The 16,983-nt window shown below is 39.1% G+C and overlaps 1 protein-coding gene across 1 annotated transcript in view; it reads left to right on the top strand.

Annotated features, from left to right (window-relative positions):
- Window positions 1–16,983, top strand: part of SPINK5 (serine peptidase inhibitor Kazal type 5) — a 169,069-nt gene that overhangs the window by 137,470 nt on the left and 14,616 nt on the right. The window contains exons 19-28 of the mRNA XM_025892453.2: window positions 737–864; window positions 2,638–2,728; window positions 5,086–5,213; window positions 5,838–5,904; window positions 6,924–7,051; window positions 8,780–8,888; window positions 10,317–10,444; window positions 13,403–13,475; window positions 14,296–14,423; window positions 14,584–14,662. Of these exons, the coding sequence (XP_025748238.1) occupies window positions 737–864; window positions 2,638–2,728; window positions 5,086–5,213; window positions 5,838–5,904; window positions 6,924–7,051; window positions 8,780–8,888; window positions 10,317–10,444; window positions 13,403–13,475; window positions 14,296–14,423; window positions 14,584–14,662 (1,059 nt within the window). The remainder of the gene's footprint in view (window positions 1–736; window positions 865–2,637; window positions 2,729–5,085; window positions 5,214–5,837; window positions 5,905–6,923; window positions 7,052–8,779; window positions 8,889–10,316; window positions 10,445–13,402; window positions 13,476–14,295; window positions 14,424–14,583; window positions 14,663–16,983) is intronic.

The following is a 16,983-nucleotide window of genomic DNA, read 5'->3' as shown; positions in this document are numbered from 1 at the left end:
CTTTTTGTGGTGAGAACATTTAGGATCTACTCTCTTAGCAACTTTCAAGTATACTGTATAGTATACTCTTATATTGTTAGCTATAATAACCATGCTCTAAAGCAGATCTCCAGAACTTAATTCATCTTATAACTGGAAATGTATACCATTTGACCAGCGTCTCTCTATTTCCCCCACCCCCAGCCCCTGGCAAACACCACTCTACTTTCTGTTTCTATGAGGTCAGCTTTTACAGATTCCACATATGAGTGAGATCGTACCATAATTTTTTTTCTGTCTCCTTTATTTCACTTAGCAGTGTCCTCTAGTTTCATCCAAGTAGTTGCAGATGGCAGGATGTCCTTCTTTCTCATGAAGACTCAGCAATATTCTCACTTCCTCCAGGAAGCCTCCTCTTCTAGGTCCATTGAACTCTCTCCCCTTCAATCTTTCATTAGCTCTTATAGAGTGTGATATATAACATAACACAAACATGTATATTGTTCTCTGATTTTTATCAGTCTTCTTCTGCACCTAGAGTGGAAGCAGCCTCAGGAGAATGATGATGATAAATATTTCCAGATCCACTCTAGTGCAACGACAATTCTGAGTCCATGATGGAAGCTTTGTAAATACTTATCGATTTACTGCTCCCTGTCATCCCTTTTTGTTTTTCTTCTACTCTGCATCACTTATTCCTCAGAAGAGGCAAAGGTGCAGGAAGGGTAGACAGTCATTCTGAGAAAATATTTTCCAGGAGCTCTGCAGTGAATTTTGGAACCAAGTGAAGAATGGAATGCTTATATGCACCAGGGAGAATGACCCTGTCCGCGGCCCCGATGGCAAAATGCACGGAAACAAGTGTGCCATGTGTGCAAGCCTATTGTGAGTACCTACCCTCATCTGTCGCACTGAATCTCTCATCATCAATCACGTCTGAGTCTTAGTTTCCTAGAAATGTGTAGAATATATATCATGCTTGTATGCTATGTAAGTTTAAAAGCACATGGACAATACATGAAGTAATAATGAATCATACAATGACAATGTGATTCTCTATCCAGTTACCCTTTTTTAAAAATTTTAAAAATATTTTATTTTTTTACTCATGAGAGACAGAGAGAGAGGTAGAGGCAGAGGGAGAAACAGGCTCCCCAAGGAGCAGGGAGCCCAATGCGGGACTCGATCCCAGGACCCCGGGATCATGACCTGAGCCGAAGGCAGATGCTTAACCATCTGAGCCACCCAGGCACCTTCTATCCAGTTGTCCTTCTATCCTCTAGTTAAGTCATGGGAAAGTCTTAATTTATATTTTTAACACTAGATAATCATCATTCATAACTGAAAGCAGAAGTTTGATGATCTGGATGCAGTGATATCTTTGTCTCTCTCTCTCTCCCCCACTGACATTTTATGATTCTGTGAATATATTCAGCTATTGGCTAAGGGAAAACCAGTTGGTCAGAAGTTTATGAGGCCAGTAGGCAAGAAGTGTTAAAATAACCTGAATGAGAAAAGGAATGGAGAAGATTGTATTTATCCCTTCAGGGACATTACAGTGCACAGCTGAAATAACACTGTGATAAGTGGTTTAGTATAGAGAGTAAAACCTCTAAGAGGCGAGCCCATACATTAGATGTTTATTGAAATGTCTTCTTGTGAGCCAAATCCAGGGACTTTTAGGCCATTGTTTTGGTGAGTGGGACTAAAGCTCCATTGTGTGAGACAGTCTAGGAGAAATTGATTATTACCTCCTCAGGTTCTCCTCCTTCTTAGATTCCTAATCCTCTACAGAGTGTCAAGCTAAGGTAAATGTTTAAATAATATCTGTTGAAAAGGTGCAAGGTTACTGTTTTCCCTTAACTTTCATATGTCCTTGTCCAATCTCAGGTATATGCACATAGTTCCTTGAAGGAGAGACTGACAGACTAGGCCACTAGTGTACACAGTGGCCTAAGAGTCAGGAAATCAAGGCTCTTTTCTCACCTGATCCATTGTTCATGCTGTGGTGATGACTAAATGGGATCTCATCAGTGCTACAGATTTTCCAGCTTTGATAAACTGTGTATCAGTAGAAAATGGCAAGAAAGCCAGAAGCTTAGGCTCATGATCAACCTAAAATATTAATTGTTGCATCTTATTGGACTTGGATCATTATTCTAAAACTTGAACTTCAACCTGAATATTAATTTCCTTAAAATAATATGTAAAAAAATAATTTTATAGTGAAACATAGTTTATTTTGACTATGGGCCCATTGTCTGACTTGGTATCCCCTCTGGCTTTCATCACTGATATGGTTGTTATTTACAAAGGAAAAGTTGCACAATTTTAAAAAATCAAGGTAACTGTGACTTCTTTCAGATCATTGAAATCACTGATTGATGGGATAAGACTGATGGAATCAAGACTACTTGAGGGTCTCATACTGATAAAAGATCATGCTAGTTTTTTTTTTTAAGGTGTATTGTATTTTATTATTATTTTGTTTATTATCTGCATTGTTGGACACAGTGATAGTATCTCTTAGACTGGATAAATTTTTACTGAAGAGTGAATCTGACCTTGTCTGGAAGATCCTCATCCCTTTTTAAAATACATTTTCATAGACAATGGGAAATTGTACTTAGCTTGTATCTTCTTTGTTTGCAATTGCAGCAAACTTGAAGAAGAAGAAGAGAAGAAAAATAACGGCAAGGAAGGAAAGGACAAAGCAAACGCTGATAAAGTGAAAAGAGAAGCAGCACAGGTAACTGTTTTAGATATTAGAACCACATAAATATTCCATTGCCCTGGACAAGCCTCCCACTCCCACCTCCTCCTCCCAGTGTCCTTAGTGACTTTGCAGACTGAGAACATGTATTTGGATCCTTGTGTATAAGAAGATTCCTTCTTCCCATTCACACCATATCTGATTTAATGGCTTGTGCATTTGAGAAGAGGTCAGTCATCATTTTCTCCACTGACCATGTGAATTGTATTGTCCCCAAAAAAGAAGTGTATACAGATGGCTATCTTGTTATCAACTGAATACAAACCAATAGAGCCAGATTTCAGATTTTTCTCTGTATCTTTTTATATAAGGATGGTTAGTTCAAAACAACAAAATGAACAAACAAATCTAAGTTTTAATCCCAATTAATTTTCTGTGAGATTTTGGGAAAATTACTTAACAACATTTTTGAACCTTGGGTTTACATTCTCACATGATGATGATGATGATGATGATGATGATGGCTATTAATTATTTAGTTGCTGCTATATGCCATATGGTATAGCAATTTTAGGACTGATCTTTGTAGTAACCATTCAAGGTATGTATTATTGTCTGTATTTTATAGAGGAGGATTCAGAGGCTCAGATAAGAAGTTAGGAGATATATATAGTTAATAATTTGAGAGCTAGAATTAGAACACAAGTTCTGGCTATAATGCCCATGATACACCTTAGATCTTGCACCCTGTCACCATTTGTAAGATTCCTATAGGGTGCGCCTCAGGTCTTCATTTCTTCTCTCCTGTATCCTTTTATAATTTGGAAGACCTGACTTCTTACTGTTCTCCCTGCTCTCACCTCTGTTCCCTACAATCTACCCTCAACTCAGAAACCAAAGTAATTATTTAAAAACATAAGGGAGGTTATGCCACCCAGTGACTTCTCATCTCATGCAGAGTAAGAAACAAGATCCTTCTAGTGGCTTACAATGCCATGCATGATCTGACCTCTGCCACCTCTCAGACCTACTTTCTACCCATTGCCATCCTTGTGCTGCCTTGTTGCTTCTAGGACACGCCAAGCATTGATTCAAGGTATCCCATCTTATGGACTCAGTCACGTTATGGTTAAAAACCTGAACTCTGGACTCACACTGCCAGGGCTCAAATACTGCCTGCGTGTCCCTACCAGTAAGGCAGACAGTTTTGTGTCTTACTTTCTTCACGTATAAAATATTATTATGTGTATTATTTTTATGAAGTCCTGAGAAACTTATCCATGCATATCAGCACAGCCCCTTACATGCCTTAAGTTTTCAGTATTATACATGCAACTTTACTTTCTTTATGGTCCCCTCATACTCAGACCTGACTATCCCTTTATTCTGTCAAATCCTGGCCACTTTTTGTGGCTCAGAATAAGTATTAGCTGCTCTCCAAAGATTTTCCCCATTTATACAATATAGTTAATAACTCTGTCATCTATTATGCCAGCAATTTTCCTTTATTCCTCAATTATATAATTTGTTTTATTCTAACTTATAGATGCTTCTATGAACTTTCTCCAAAGACTCTAAATACTCTGTACTTGGTTTTTATGGTTGCTCTAACAGATTACCACAAACCTGGTGGCCTAAAGCAACACAAACTTACTATCTTTGGTTTTTATATTAGAAGTCTGACCTGGGTCTCACTGAGCTAAATCAAAGGACTGGTAGGGCTGTGTTCCTTTCTGGGATCTATAGGGGAGAATTTCTCTTTGCTTTTTCTCACTTCTAGAAGCCATCATGCTCCTCAGCTCTTGGACCCCTTCCATCATCTTAAAGCCAACAACATCATGTCTCTGACTGTTCTTCTGCAGTCATAACTCCCTCTCATTCCCTCCTGTCTCACTCTTGCAATTGTAAGGACTGACCCCTGCAGTTACATTGGGGACATAGGAGAATCCAGGAGAATCTCCCCATCTCGAGTTTCTTAACTTAATTATATCCACAAAGTCCCTTTTGCCCTGTAAGGTAATATATTCACAGCATCTGGATATTAGGACTTGGACAAATTTGGGGGGTAGGAGTTTTATTCTGCCAATCACATTTTTTCTTTTTTACAAAAGGAACAATAGATGATTCTTCTTCATTTATCTCATAGTACCTAACCCAGAATAACATTTGAGTTGAATTGAAGGTTTTCTAATGAGCTCAGTAACGTAATCTTATTTTCCAGATAATGTGTGTCCTAGGCCCCTGAAGAGTATCTTGGTAACATTGACCTCCTACATCACCATTTTGATGTATCCGTTAAGTTTGGATATTCTATCACAGTTTTCAGAGGGGTAATGTGGAAGAGTTCTCCAATATTTAGTTACCTGGTTCTTAAATCCACCCTCACTTGACAGGAGCTGTGCCGTGAATACCGTGACTATGTGAGAAATGGCCGACTCCCCTGCACCAGAGAGAACGACCCCATTGAAGGCCCAGATGGGAAAATGCATGGCAATACGTGCTCCATGTGTGAGGCCTTTTTGTGAGTAGATCCACAGCCACTGCTGCTTGAGTGTGGAGAAGATAGGTCATACTGAAGGTTTTCTCTAGGAAGTAGCTATGGAAGCTATCTTTGCATGGAGTTCAAGGATTTACAGTTATAAAGCCATATACTTTGCACGCTTCTTTGAGGTATTCTTAGTGTTTGAAAATGTCCTTGAATTGCTCCGGGGAGGACCATGTGCTCACAGCAGATCCCCAGCGTCAATGGAGTACGAGGACTGGCATACCTGTTCTCTGCATAATACTGCCATGAATAATCCAAGATGTGCTCACTGGGTGCTACCAAATTGAACATTTGCTAACATCTAGTAAATATTTTCAAGCATCCTCATTGCTTTCTGGGAAGAAGGACAATATCTTTATTTTCCAGAAGAACGTAGCGCTAAAAATTTGTTGATTGGTTTGCTATGATGCGTATGTCTTATTCTTTAAGCAAAGTTAAAAACAAAAAACAACATGGAGAGCAGTGCATTTACCTTTGTACTCCCAAACTCAGTTGGTAGAGGTAGGGAAATAATGGGATATTCCTATCTAGAGAGATTTTCCCTTTAGGATAATAGGTACTGGGTGCCAGGAATGATTCTCCCCTCTCCCCATCCTACAGCCAGCAAGAAGCAAAAGAAAAAGAAGAAGCTGAATCTGGAACAAAAGCTAAGAGAGAAGCTGAAAAGGTAATTGTCCTAGAAGGTTAATATCACAGTGAAGGATGAGGTTTTGCAGTTTCTCTGTAAAAAAAAACAAACCAAAATACATGGAATTACCAAAAGTCTATGTAAGAGAACTCAAGGTTCATCTAATCTAGGAATTGATAGAATTTTCTTAAAGGACCGAATAGTAGACATTTGAATGGTTGTGGCCGTTCGGGCTCTGTCCCAACACTACTGTCACAGCTGTAAAAGCAGCCACAGGTAATATGCAGATAAATGGGTAAGGATGTGTTCCAAGAAGACTATTTACAAAACTAGGTGGTGGGCCAGAGTTTGCTTACAGGCCAGAGTTTGCAAACATCTGATCTACCTCATTCCTGTGTTTTCAAATGAAGATTTAAAACCCAGAGAGAAGGAAGAAACTGCAGTGGGACTATCGGCATCAGATTCCACATCTTCGTATTTCAAAGTTCTCACAGTTGAAAAATGAAAACAAAAGAGTTCAAACCTAGACCTCCAGACACCAAATCTAGCGTAATTCCTAACCTACTATGTCGTTTTGAATGACCACATTGGGTCACATCAGTTGTGTTCCTCACTTTATCTTTAATTATTTCTGGTGCCAGCATTTTGGGGAAAATAAAAATAGTACATTGGGCACACTAGAATATTCTAGGATAATATTTTCTTGGTTTCAAAAAGGTTGATTCCAAGTAGATTTTTTTCAGGTTTGTGGGCATTTGCTTGCCCCCATCAAAGATGAGCGGCCAGTTCTCCCAAGAACCCAAGTTATTAAGGGATTCTTTCTTATGTGTGGGTGCAGATTATTAGTCTGGATTTGGGGGCTAAATCTCAAGGAAAAAGAAAGAGAAATTTCTTTTTAAGTCATGTGTGTTTAGTAGGAATTGAATGAAACAATTGCCAGGAAGAAACATACCCAGAGGTCACTTTCTGTTCCTGTTTTACTAGGAATCACTTGGAAGGAATCCAACAAAGTAATTTATACGAAAATACCCACGCTCTTGCCTTTTCTCCTCCTTTAGGATACATGCAGTGAATTTCGGAACCTTTTGCAAAGTGGAAATCTTTTCTGCACACGAGAAAATGATCCCGTGCGTGGCCCAGATGGCAAGACCCACGGCAACAAGTGTGCCATGTGTAAAGCTGTCTTGTGAGTGCACAAATGAGGCCCCTGCTGGGAGTTGGCAGAGTTGGGGAGACAGAGAGCCAGGAAGATAATGTCTATTGTGTTTGTCCTTTCTTTACATGTAAAGGGAGCAAATGATTCTCTGCAGAGCATTTTCGGGCAAATCTTTCTTTATAAAGACCAAGATTCACAATTCTAGAAATAGACAATATATGACTAGGGTATTACATTCTCTATAAATTCTGGAGGAGAGCCCACCTATTAATAGATCACAACATCTTTCTTGGTAAAATTTTAAGTCCTTTGCTGTCTAATGGATCCCTTCTCTACATCATCTTTTAAATACCTCTGGGAAGATAATAAACATATTTTACTATCAGCCTAACTTTTCTACCTACGTTTTTGAAAATATAACACTTTTCACAAAATGAAAAACAGTTCTTTACAGAAAGCTCAGAAGTACACATAAAATATTTCAGTCATTCAATAGCCACTTATTGAACATCTACAATGTACAGTGTGAATGATGATTGTACATAGATGGATGAAATAGACATGGGTTCAAGTTCATATGATAGGAAGGAGGATAGGAGCCTGGGTGACTCAGTCAGTTAAGTGTCCTACTCTTGGTTTCGGCTCAGGTCATGATCTCAGGGTCCTGGGATCCAGCCCCACATCGGGCTCCACACTCAGTGGGGAGTCTGCTTCTCTCCCTCTTCCTCTGCCCTTCCCCCTGCTCTCTCTCTAAAATAAATAAATAAAGCTTTAAAAAAATACGAAGGAGGAATTGCTAAATGATAAATAATGTATTCAATGGGTTCTAGCACTTCAGGGAAGGGAGAGTTAATAGGAAGGTTTATGGGGGAGTAGAACTGGACTTTATAATTTGGATAAGATGTGAACAGGAAGGAATGAGAGGAGAAGAAGGAAAAGGCATAGGTAAAGCTCTAAAATTAAGGAAACTGTATCAACGGTAAAGAGCAAGTCATTTAGTTTCCTTAGAACCTAGCCACTTTGCTGGGTTTGAATGCCAGATCAAGGACTTTGAAGTCAATTCTATATATCGTGGGAAGCTGCTAAAATTTTTCAGGTAGGAGAGTAAGTGGCATAAATATGGTTCCTTTGGGAAGATTCGTAGGTCGGCAGTAAAAAGGGAACAAAGAGAAGGAAGGGACTGAGATTCGGAATGCTGCTGGTGGTAGAAGGGGTTTGCAGGAATCCGAGAGCGATAACTGGAGTCAGAGAAACAGGAGAGAAGGTGAGATGTGAAATCAGTGTCATGCCGGCAACAGCTGTGGGAGCTGAGAGGCGGGAGCAGAGACAGCTCCAGGGTTTTGTTCTTCATGGAAGGTAGAGAGTCCAGGAGCAAGGGCACACTTGGTGGGAAAAGATAATTATTGTTGGACCTCTTGGCTCTGAGGTATTTGAGAAGAATCCAGCTGAGAGTCACAGTGAGCATTTATGAAGGGCTGGTAAAACGCTCCCGTGGTCTTGCTTATGTTTATGTACTTGGTCTTCCTCTACAGCAGGGAGAGCTCTTCCAGGCAGAAGGACTCAAAAAAAAAAAAAAAAAAAGAAGGACTCCACATAATTCGTCTTTCTGTTTTCAGAGGGCCTGCAACATGGTAGCTGTTCAGTAAATGCTGGTGAATTCTATACAAATCTAATTTGGTCACAGGAGGAGGAACTTGCAGAAACGCACCCCACTCTCTGTAATCTGTTATTCCCTACCTCCCCCTTTCTAATTTCCAGCCAGAAAGAAGATGAAGAAAGAAAGAGAAAAGAAGATGAAGATCAGAGAAACGCGGCGGGGCATAGTTCCCACGGTGGTGGTGGCGCGGGTGGAGGAGGGAAAGCTCAGGTGAGAGAACCTCTAATTTGCACAGGCAGGGGGGATGCAAGTCATGGACAAGGGCACCCGTGGGAAAGGGGAACATAAGTCATGCTGGGTGTGAAGGCGTCCTTGGAAGGGCAGGGCAGTTACCCCCTTGAAACCGTAGGGTGATATCTCAGTAATTTTTCATCTCTCTAGGGCGCATTTTTGACTTCTTTAAACCTGGAAATAATTAACATGATGACGTCATCCGAGTCTCCTGACCCCTTTTTACAGAATGTAACTCTCAGGCCAATAACTGATCACGGCAGAGACAGTGACATCAGCATGGGGACGTTCCCCATCAGCATCTCATGCTCCTCCTTTTCTCTTATTGTTCTCTCTTTCCCTCTGGAGCCACGTGTTAGAGGCAGATTTTCTGTTGGGATCCAAGGCAGCATAATACCGTGAAACTGCAGGCTTTTCAGAGCCAGATAGTTGGGGGTATGACCCTGCCCCTGCCTCACAGGACTTGTGCAGCTTGGAATAAATTAGTTCATCTCACTGAACTCTGGTTTCCCTTATTCACTCTTGCAGGGAGAAAATAAAATAATTTAGGCAAGTTTTTAGCCCATTTCCTGAGACATTTTGAAGGGTCAGAATGACAGTAATTGCCTGTAAATCCCCTCCTCTGGCGTGTGAACACCACTGTGTAAGACGACAGCCACTTGAGCTCTCTTCTTACGACCTTGCTATATCAGGACCATCCCTTTGCTTCCAGATCTGTCATCTGTTGATAAATTCTGGCTATTCTGTTTTTCCATCTTTCTCGGTAAGGAGGCTACATCCTCACTCTCAAGGGGGAGAGCTGGTAAGGCCCTTTGTCTCTCGGCTCCACAGTTCACTCAAGCCTGTTTTCCTTGGCATTTTGCATAACTTTATACTTCCCTCCAACATTTCTTTCTCCCTTTGATCTACACCAGAGGTCAGCAACTTCTCTTTTCTGTAAAGGCCAGATAGCAAATATTTTAGACATTCTGAGTCCTATAGTCTCTATTGCTTTTGTTCAGTTCTGCCATTGTTGTCAGAAAGCAGCCATAATACCTGAATGAGTGAGGGTGTGTTTCAAGTTTTATTTATAAAACCCCATATATAAAAACAGGCAGCAGGACACATTAGTCCTGTAGGCTATAGTTTGCTGACCCTTCATGCTGTTAAATCCCAGCGAGCTTGGTAATTTCCCTGCGTAGAACCTTAAAGGCAATATTATTATCCATGACAACTGACGTCTTAGAATATGGGTGATTCCCGTCCCCCTTTCTCTGTAGATAGCAGTGCTAGGTGTTATATATATATAAGAGGAGGTGGTAAATCAGAACTTTTCTTACTCAAATTGTTTTGAGTTAAGTTTGTTAAATTTAACAGCAATACAAGAGATCAGGTAATCTGGAGACCTACTCTCCTCTCCTTTTTCAGGACCAATGCGCAGAGTATCGGGACAAAATGCAAAATGGAAAACTCAGCTGTACTCGGGAGCGTGATCCTGTACGTGATGCTGATGGCAAGTCGTACAACAATAAGTGTACCATGTGTAAAGAGATACTGTAAGTACTTCTTTCCACTGGCAGTCCAAAAAAAGGTCACAGTCACCACTTCCTCCTGAATGACTGGCTCTTTCTCATTTACTTACAACTCCTTCCAGGAAAATTATTGTTTTTGTTAATTCCCAGGTATTGTCTCTTTCTCTTACATCCCCTAAGGAACAACAAGCCCTAGCAATGGCAGCTAATCAATGTCTGATTCCTACTCTATTTTTTCTATCATAATTCTGTGACCTACAAGTGCCATCATGGTAGATGATTGTGCTTTAGAACATATAATGCCTAAGTCCTATGGAGAATTTGTGAAGATCATTTGGGATAGTTCATCAGAATAGTTTAAGAGGGTTGTTTCTTGTATGTATGTGTACAACACATTTATTGTATAATCCAGGGTGTGTTGCTTCTGTTTTCCCATGGTGAATGGTACTGAATTGGAGTGCTTTATTATCCAACTCAGCCACACTTGGTTTGTGTTACTGAGGCAAGTAACATAACCACTGCTGTATACTAAGGCAGTTTTCTAGATGACCTTGATGGGTGCTTATAGTTCTAAAATTTGATGCCTATAGCACAATGCTATTAATTATGGCATTTAATTGGCATATACTTAATAAGTAATGCTTCTCCACACATACACCTGTTTCACCTTTCTCCTTGAAAATAAATTACAATCTTGTGACAGTATAGGCCATGTGAGAAAATCTGATTAGTGCAAATATTGCATTTTACAGATGAGAAAACCTGAATTTTTTTTTTTAAGTTCAAGGTCACATGAGGGGAGTGAACTTCAGAGCTGAAACCAGAATTCAGTTCCTCTGAATACCAGCCTAATATTTATTCACATTATGAAAAGTCTTTAATAGAAGCAGGGCAGTAGAGTAGAGCAGTGCTAGGGTTTTAGCATCAGATGATTTCAACTTCATGTTCCAGGACAGGTTATTTCACCTCTCCAGGCTTCTGTCTGCTTGTATTTATAATGGGGGTAGAGGCAGCAATAATCATCAGAGCCACATACTGTTTCTTTTGAAAGTTAAATGAGAAGAACCATGTAAAACTCTTAATACAGTACCTTGCACAAAGTAGGCACACAGTAAATGTGAATTGTCACTCTTAACAGCATCCTTCGTGTTCAGTAAATAATACATAACAGTATAATCACTAATATTATGATCTCTTACACTATACTGTTACCCTTTTGCACAGCTTCTACTTTGCAGATATGACTAACATAATCAAGATGGCTTTTTACTTATGACTTTGTTTCTTTTTGCATCACATATTAATAGTAGATAATTTGGTTAAGGAACAAATAACTTAGATGCAGAAAATTATGAAGATAAAATTTTGCCATTGAAATCAGTGCCGTCTATGTAATAAGATACTTATCTGGAATATTTAACAAAACAACACAAATGGAATATTTTTTATGATCTTTGGAAATCATTCATCTGACAAGAAATGGTTTTTGATTCTCTGCTAGGTAACAGGCACTACTCATGGACAAGCATTCTTGATGTGAACAAGAAAAAGTTCCTGCCCTGGAACTATAATATAATATAGAAAAGACAGATTATAAATAAATAACGAAATAACTACATAGCACAAAGCCAGATAGTGATGAGGCAAATAAAAGAGAGTGAAGCAAGAAGGAGATTGCAGTTGCTGCTTTGTTTATGGTGTTCAGGGCAGGCCTGACATGTGAGGGATACCGGTAAAAAGTGAGTGAAGTGAATCATCTGGACATCTGGAGGAAGAAAGTTTCAGGCAGAGCAAGAGCCAATGCAAATTTCTGAAGATGTAAAATTACCAAGCTCAAGAAACAGAAAGGAGGTCATCATGTCTCAAAATTATTGCACAGAAAATAGCAGAAAATGAGTTTGGAGAGATCAAATAAGGCTTTTTAGGCCAAGAGAAGGACACTGGATTTTATTCTATGTGTGATCAGCGGTCACTGGAGGCTTGTGATCAGAGCCATGATTATCACTAGAATTCCACTAAACTGAATCATTACAATACCCTCTTTTTCCAATAGTACTTGATAAAATATCATGACTTTATATATGTTTGAATCTTCAGGATATGTTTTACTACCACTTTACTACACAAAGGGAACTCCCTAAAAAGAATGTATATATTCATGTTATGTACATTCATACACATGTTTGTTTTGTGTACAAAACCAAATGAAACTTTGCAAGAGATATAAGTGTATTAGAGTTTTGAAATATTTGGATCTTGAGCCAGCCGCATCAGAATGACCTGGCTCGTTAAAAACCAGGCTAGAGTCCCAGTCTAAATCTTGTCAGTAAACCTGTTGGGATGGTCAGTGGATCTGAATTTTTAAAAATCTCAGTGTTTCTTAATGCACATGAAAACTTTGGGGACCATTGAAATAAATACTTTATCAGAAAGGTGAGAGATTTAAAAAAAAAATGATCCTAAGGTACTTTCTAGATTACTTGTCTTCTTTCTATCTTGGGCTCCATACTTTAAGAAATAATATTCTAATGGGTTGCCTTACTTGTCAAGGCACTAGAATGGTGAGTTGGTGGTGAATTAAAAACCACAACTAATGATGAAAAGATGAGGACACTGGGCTTAAGACCTGAAACTTGCCTCTAAATGTCTGATGGGTTAATATCAAGAAGAGATAATGGATTCAGCAAACCTGTTCTGTGTTGTCCTGGGATTGTGAATGAAGTAAGGCTGAAGGACAGACATTAGACAGAGATAAACCTGGACACAAATAAAGGAGACTTTGAAATTACGAGTTGATCTACATATAATATCCACCATATGTACCCTGTGATGAGGAAGCTTCCTAATAACCAAGCTGACTGTCCACCTCAGGGATGCACAGAGATTCTCTGTGAAGGAGGTGGTTTAGGATACCCAAACTCTAAGCCTACTTCCAAACCTGAGTCTGGGTTAACAGGATGACTATTGATTCTTCTCTTCCAGGCAAAGAGAAGCAGAGGAAGAAAATAAGCATTCTGGCTACAGATCAAATGGGACTGAGTCAGCATCAGAAAAGGTGAGTCATTAACTAGATTTTGACAAGAATGATCTTTCTGTAAGTCAACCCTTGGCAATCAAAAATATTGGAAGAGAATGTCAATGTTGCCAACCAAGATCTTTGCCCTAAGAAGATCAGAAGTCATCATACATGTCAGTATTGCTAGTAACTTGTTCAATGGAGATATTTAATGCCAAATGGAAATCTTTCAGTCTAACAATATTGCAAAGCACTTTTACAAATAGTAGTTTATTTCATTCTCTGAACAACCTGGTCAAATACATTTTTTAACTTTATTTTATAGATGAGGAGAATGAGGCTCAGCTACTGTCACAAATTACTATCAACAGTGGCTTGAAACAACACAAATTCTCTTTGTGGAGGCTCTAGGGAAGATCTGTTTCATAGTCTTTTCTAACTTCTAGAGGCTGCCTGCATTCCTTGGCTCGTGGCCACCTTTAAAATCAGCAGGGGCCAGTTGAATTGTTTTCATGCTACCTTACTCTGATACTGACTTTCCTGCCCCTCCTCTTTCCCTCATGAGAACTTTTGTGATTACACTGGGCCACCCAGATAATTCAGGATAATCTCTCCATGTTATGGGCAGCTAATTAGCAATCTTAATTCTATCTTCAACCTTAATTTGTCCTTACCATATCAGGCTACGTATTTACAGGTCCCAGGAATTAGAATGTGGACATGTTTGTAGGCTATTATATTGCCTCCCAGCAAGGTTAAGTGGCTGCCTGACTCTCAAATCAAAATCTTCAGATTTTCAAGCCCAATCAAATACTATGTGAAAACAGCCATTTCCAATATAAACTTTCCTTCTTTTTAGGACACGTGTGATGAGTTTAGAAGCCAAATGAAAAATGGACAACTTATCTGCACCCGAGAAAGTGACCCTGTCCGGGGTCCAGATGGCAAGACACATGGCAATAAGTGTGCTATGTGTAAGGACAAACTGTGAGTATTTTCAAAAATGGGCCTTTGATTGCAAAAATTAAAGTTTGATAATCATTTCTCATCAGTTTGAGAAAATGACTTCTTTTTAAAAACAGATCTAATTATTAATGAGGTGTTTGTTCACTTTGGTTGAAATGTTTTTTTCCATTTTTTCTTGAAGGGAAAGGGAAGCAGCTGAAAGAAAAAAGAAAGAGCAGGACAACTTGAGAAACACAGGAGAAAAGAGCAATGAAAACGAGGTAGTGTGTGTTAGATGTATTTTCTGGAAGTACAAGCTGGAAGCTTGGGGGTAAGGTTAATCCATTCAACAAATATTTATGGAATGCCTACTCTGTCCCACTCCTTGTGTATATAATGATGAACAGGAAAGCATGGTCAGATCTTGCAAAGAAATAGCATGCTATTTCAATGCTCTGAAAGCAACTCTGATGTAATGACCACCTATCTGCAGGACCAATAACCATCGCCAAGCTATGGTTATGATGAAGTGGATTTCTTCTCTGAAGTTTTACTTTTTTTTAAAGATTTATTTATTTATTTATTGAGAGAGAGAAAGAGCATGTGTGTGTAGGTGGGGGGAGGGGCAGAGGGAGAGAATCTCCAGCAGACTCCCCACTGAGCACAGAGCCCAAAACAGGGCTCCATCTCACGACCCGTGAGATCGCCACCTGAGCCGAAACCAAGAAAGAGTCAGACGCTTAACTGACTAAGCCACCCAGGCGCTCCTCTTCTCTGAAGTTTTAAAACAAATAATTAAGCAAATAGACACCAAAATTACAAATAAGAAAGCAAATATCAAAAACTTAGAGCTCCAGATGATAAATTCTTGACATGGCATTCCAGTGCCGTCTTGTATTCAATTAGGGCTTTAAAAATAATGTTCAATGCTTTACAACACTAACACATAGAATATGACACAGCATAATCTCTTCTAATCCATCAATGGACTCCCAATTAGAAAAGAGAAATCGTGAAGTCTCCCCAGGAAAGTTTTCCTGTTAATGAATGTTAATGAGGGAACTTTTCATTAGGTCTATACTGACTTAAAAAATGAACCATTAATAGTAATTTCATTTTAACAAATATATGTTGGGAATATCTATTATGCATTTTGGTAAATGAATGGCCTTGAGATAAGATTTTATTGTATAAATTCAAATCATCTCTACTGGCCATCTATTCTATTTATAATCTTAGTCAATATTTTTCTTTTTTTAATATCTATTTTAGAAATGTCAAACAAAAAATATTCTATATATTCATATATTAAAAATGTCCAGACATTTTGTGTGTTTGTGTGGCAAAAAGAGAGCTATGGTCTTACCTACATCTGCAAACTTACCTACATCACATGCATCATCATATTTAAATCTGCTTCTCTGAACAAAAGATTCACAACAGCTGTGTTTCAGTTTCGAAAAGGAAAGAAAAGTTTTTTATTATTATTACAGAAACCTAATAGGAACAGAAGAAGAAAGGAATCTACACATAGATGAAAGTAATAGGAGGCAATAAATGAGAATAAGGCAAAGTTACATCAAATCAGATACTTACAACATCCAACCTCATTAGCTGGGGAAGCCCTATGGGAACAGCCAGGCTGGAGGCCCAGCTGAGAGGCCTGAGCTGAGCGTCCTCCCCTCAGGTGAGACTTCCAACCGACCCTCCCCATAGGGCCATATTTATAGGGCAAATAATAGGGTTTGAAATTAAACATTTGTCTGCCTACCTGCAGTTCACTGTGAGCTGCATTTCTATGTTACCATGTTTCTGTATTTTCAAGGAGCCTGGGCTTTGTCTGTCTGCCTCCCCTCCCAGATTCCATTCTAGGGAGCCAGTCCAACCTTGAGCAGGAAGGGGTGTGAGATAAGATTTGTAGCTCTTGGCACCCAGAACAGAAGGGCCATCTGGGGGCCAGATAATATATTTCAAACACCCAGACTCCCAAGGTTATTCACATAGCATGAGTCTAACAAACAACATTCTTAGCCTGCTGATGTACATGCAAATCCAGGTGGTCAGTTATGCGGGACAAATCATAATAACATTTATCCATACTGACCACCTGCCCAGGACAAACTTCCAATTCTAGAATAAATGTCAGGGAGATATAATGTACACATGGGGAATACAGTCAGTAACACTGTAGTAACTATATGGTAACAGATGATAACTAGACTTATTGGGGTGACCATTTTGCAAAGTATACAAATGTCAAATCACTATGTTGTGTATCTGAAACTAATATCAATTATACCTCAATAAAAAATAAATAAGCCTTCCCAAAATCTATGCAGTAGGTGGTATTGATCCCGTTTTTCAGTTGAGAAAAACTCAGATAAGTTAACTACACACAGGTCATAAAAAGAAGAGCCAGAGATTGCACCCATAAAGCAAAGACGGAAGTACAGGCAAATGGGTGCTATCATAAACATATATGTAAGTGGGATTTTGTGTGGCTGGAAAAGGAAATAATTCTAGCAACTTCCAAAAATGATGGCTGTGAGACATTTAATATTTTGATCAAGTGTTCCAGAGAACTTTTTTAATACTGCAAACA

The sequence above is a fragment of the Callorhinus ursinus genome, unplaced genomic scaffold (assembly GCF_003265705.2).
Source record: "Callorhinus ursinus isolate GAN/ISIS: 27379988/994484 unplaced genomic scaffold, GSC_fseal_2.0 scaffold23, whole genome shotgun sequence".
Classification (NCBI taxonomy): Eukaryota; Metazoa; Chordata; class Mammalia; order Carnivora; family Otariidae; genus Callorhinus; species Callorhinus ursinus.
The sequence above is the reverse complement of the archived record's forward strand: the minus strand, read 5'-3'. Positions and strand labels throughout refer to the sequence as shown.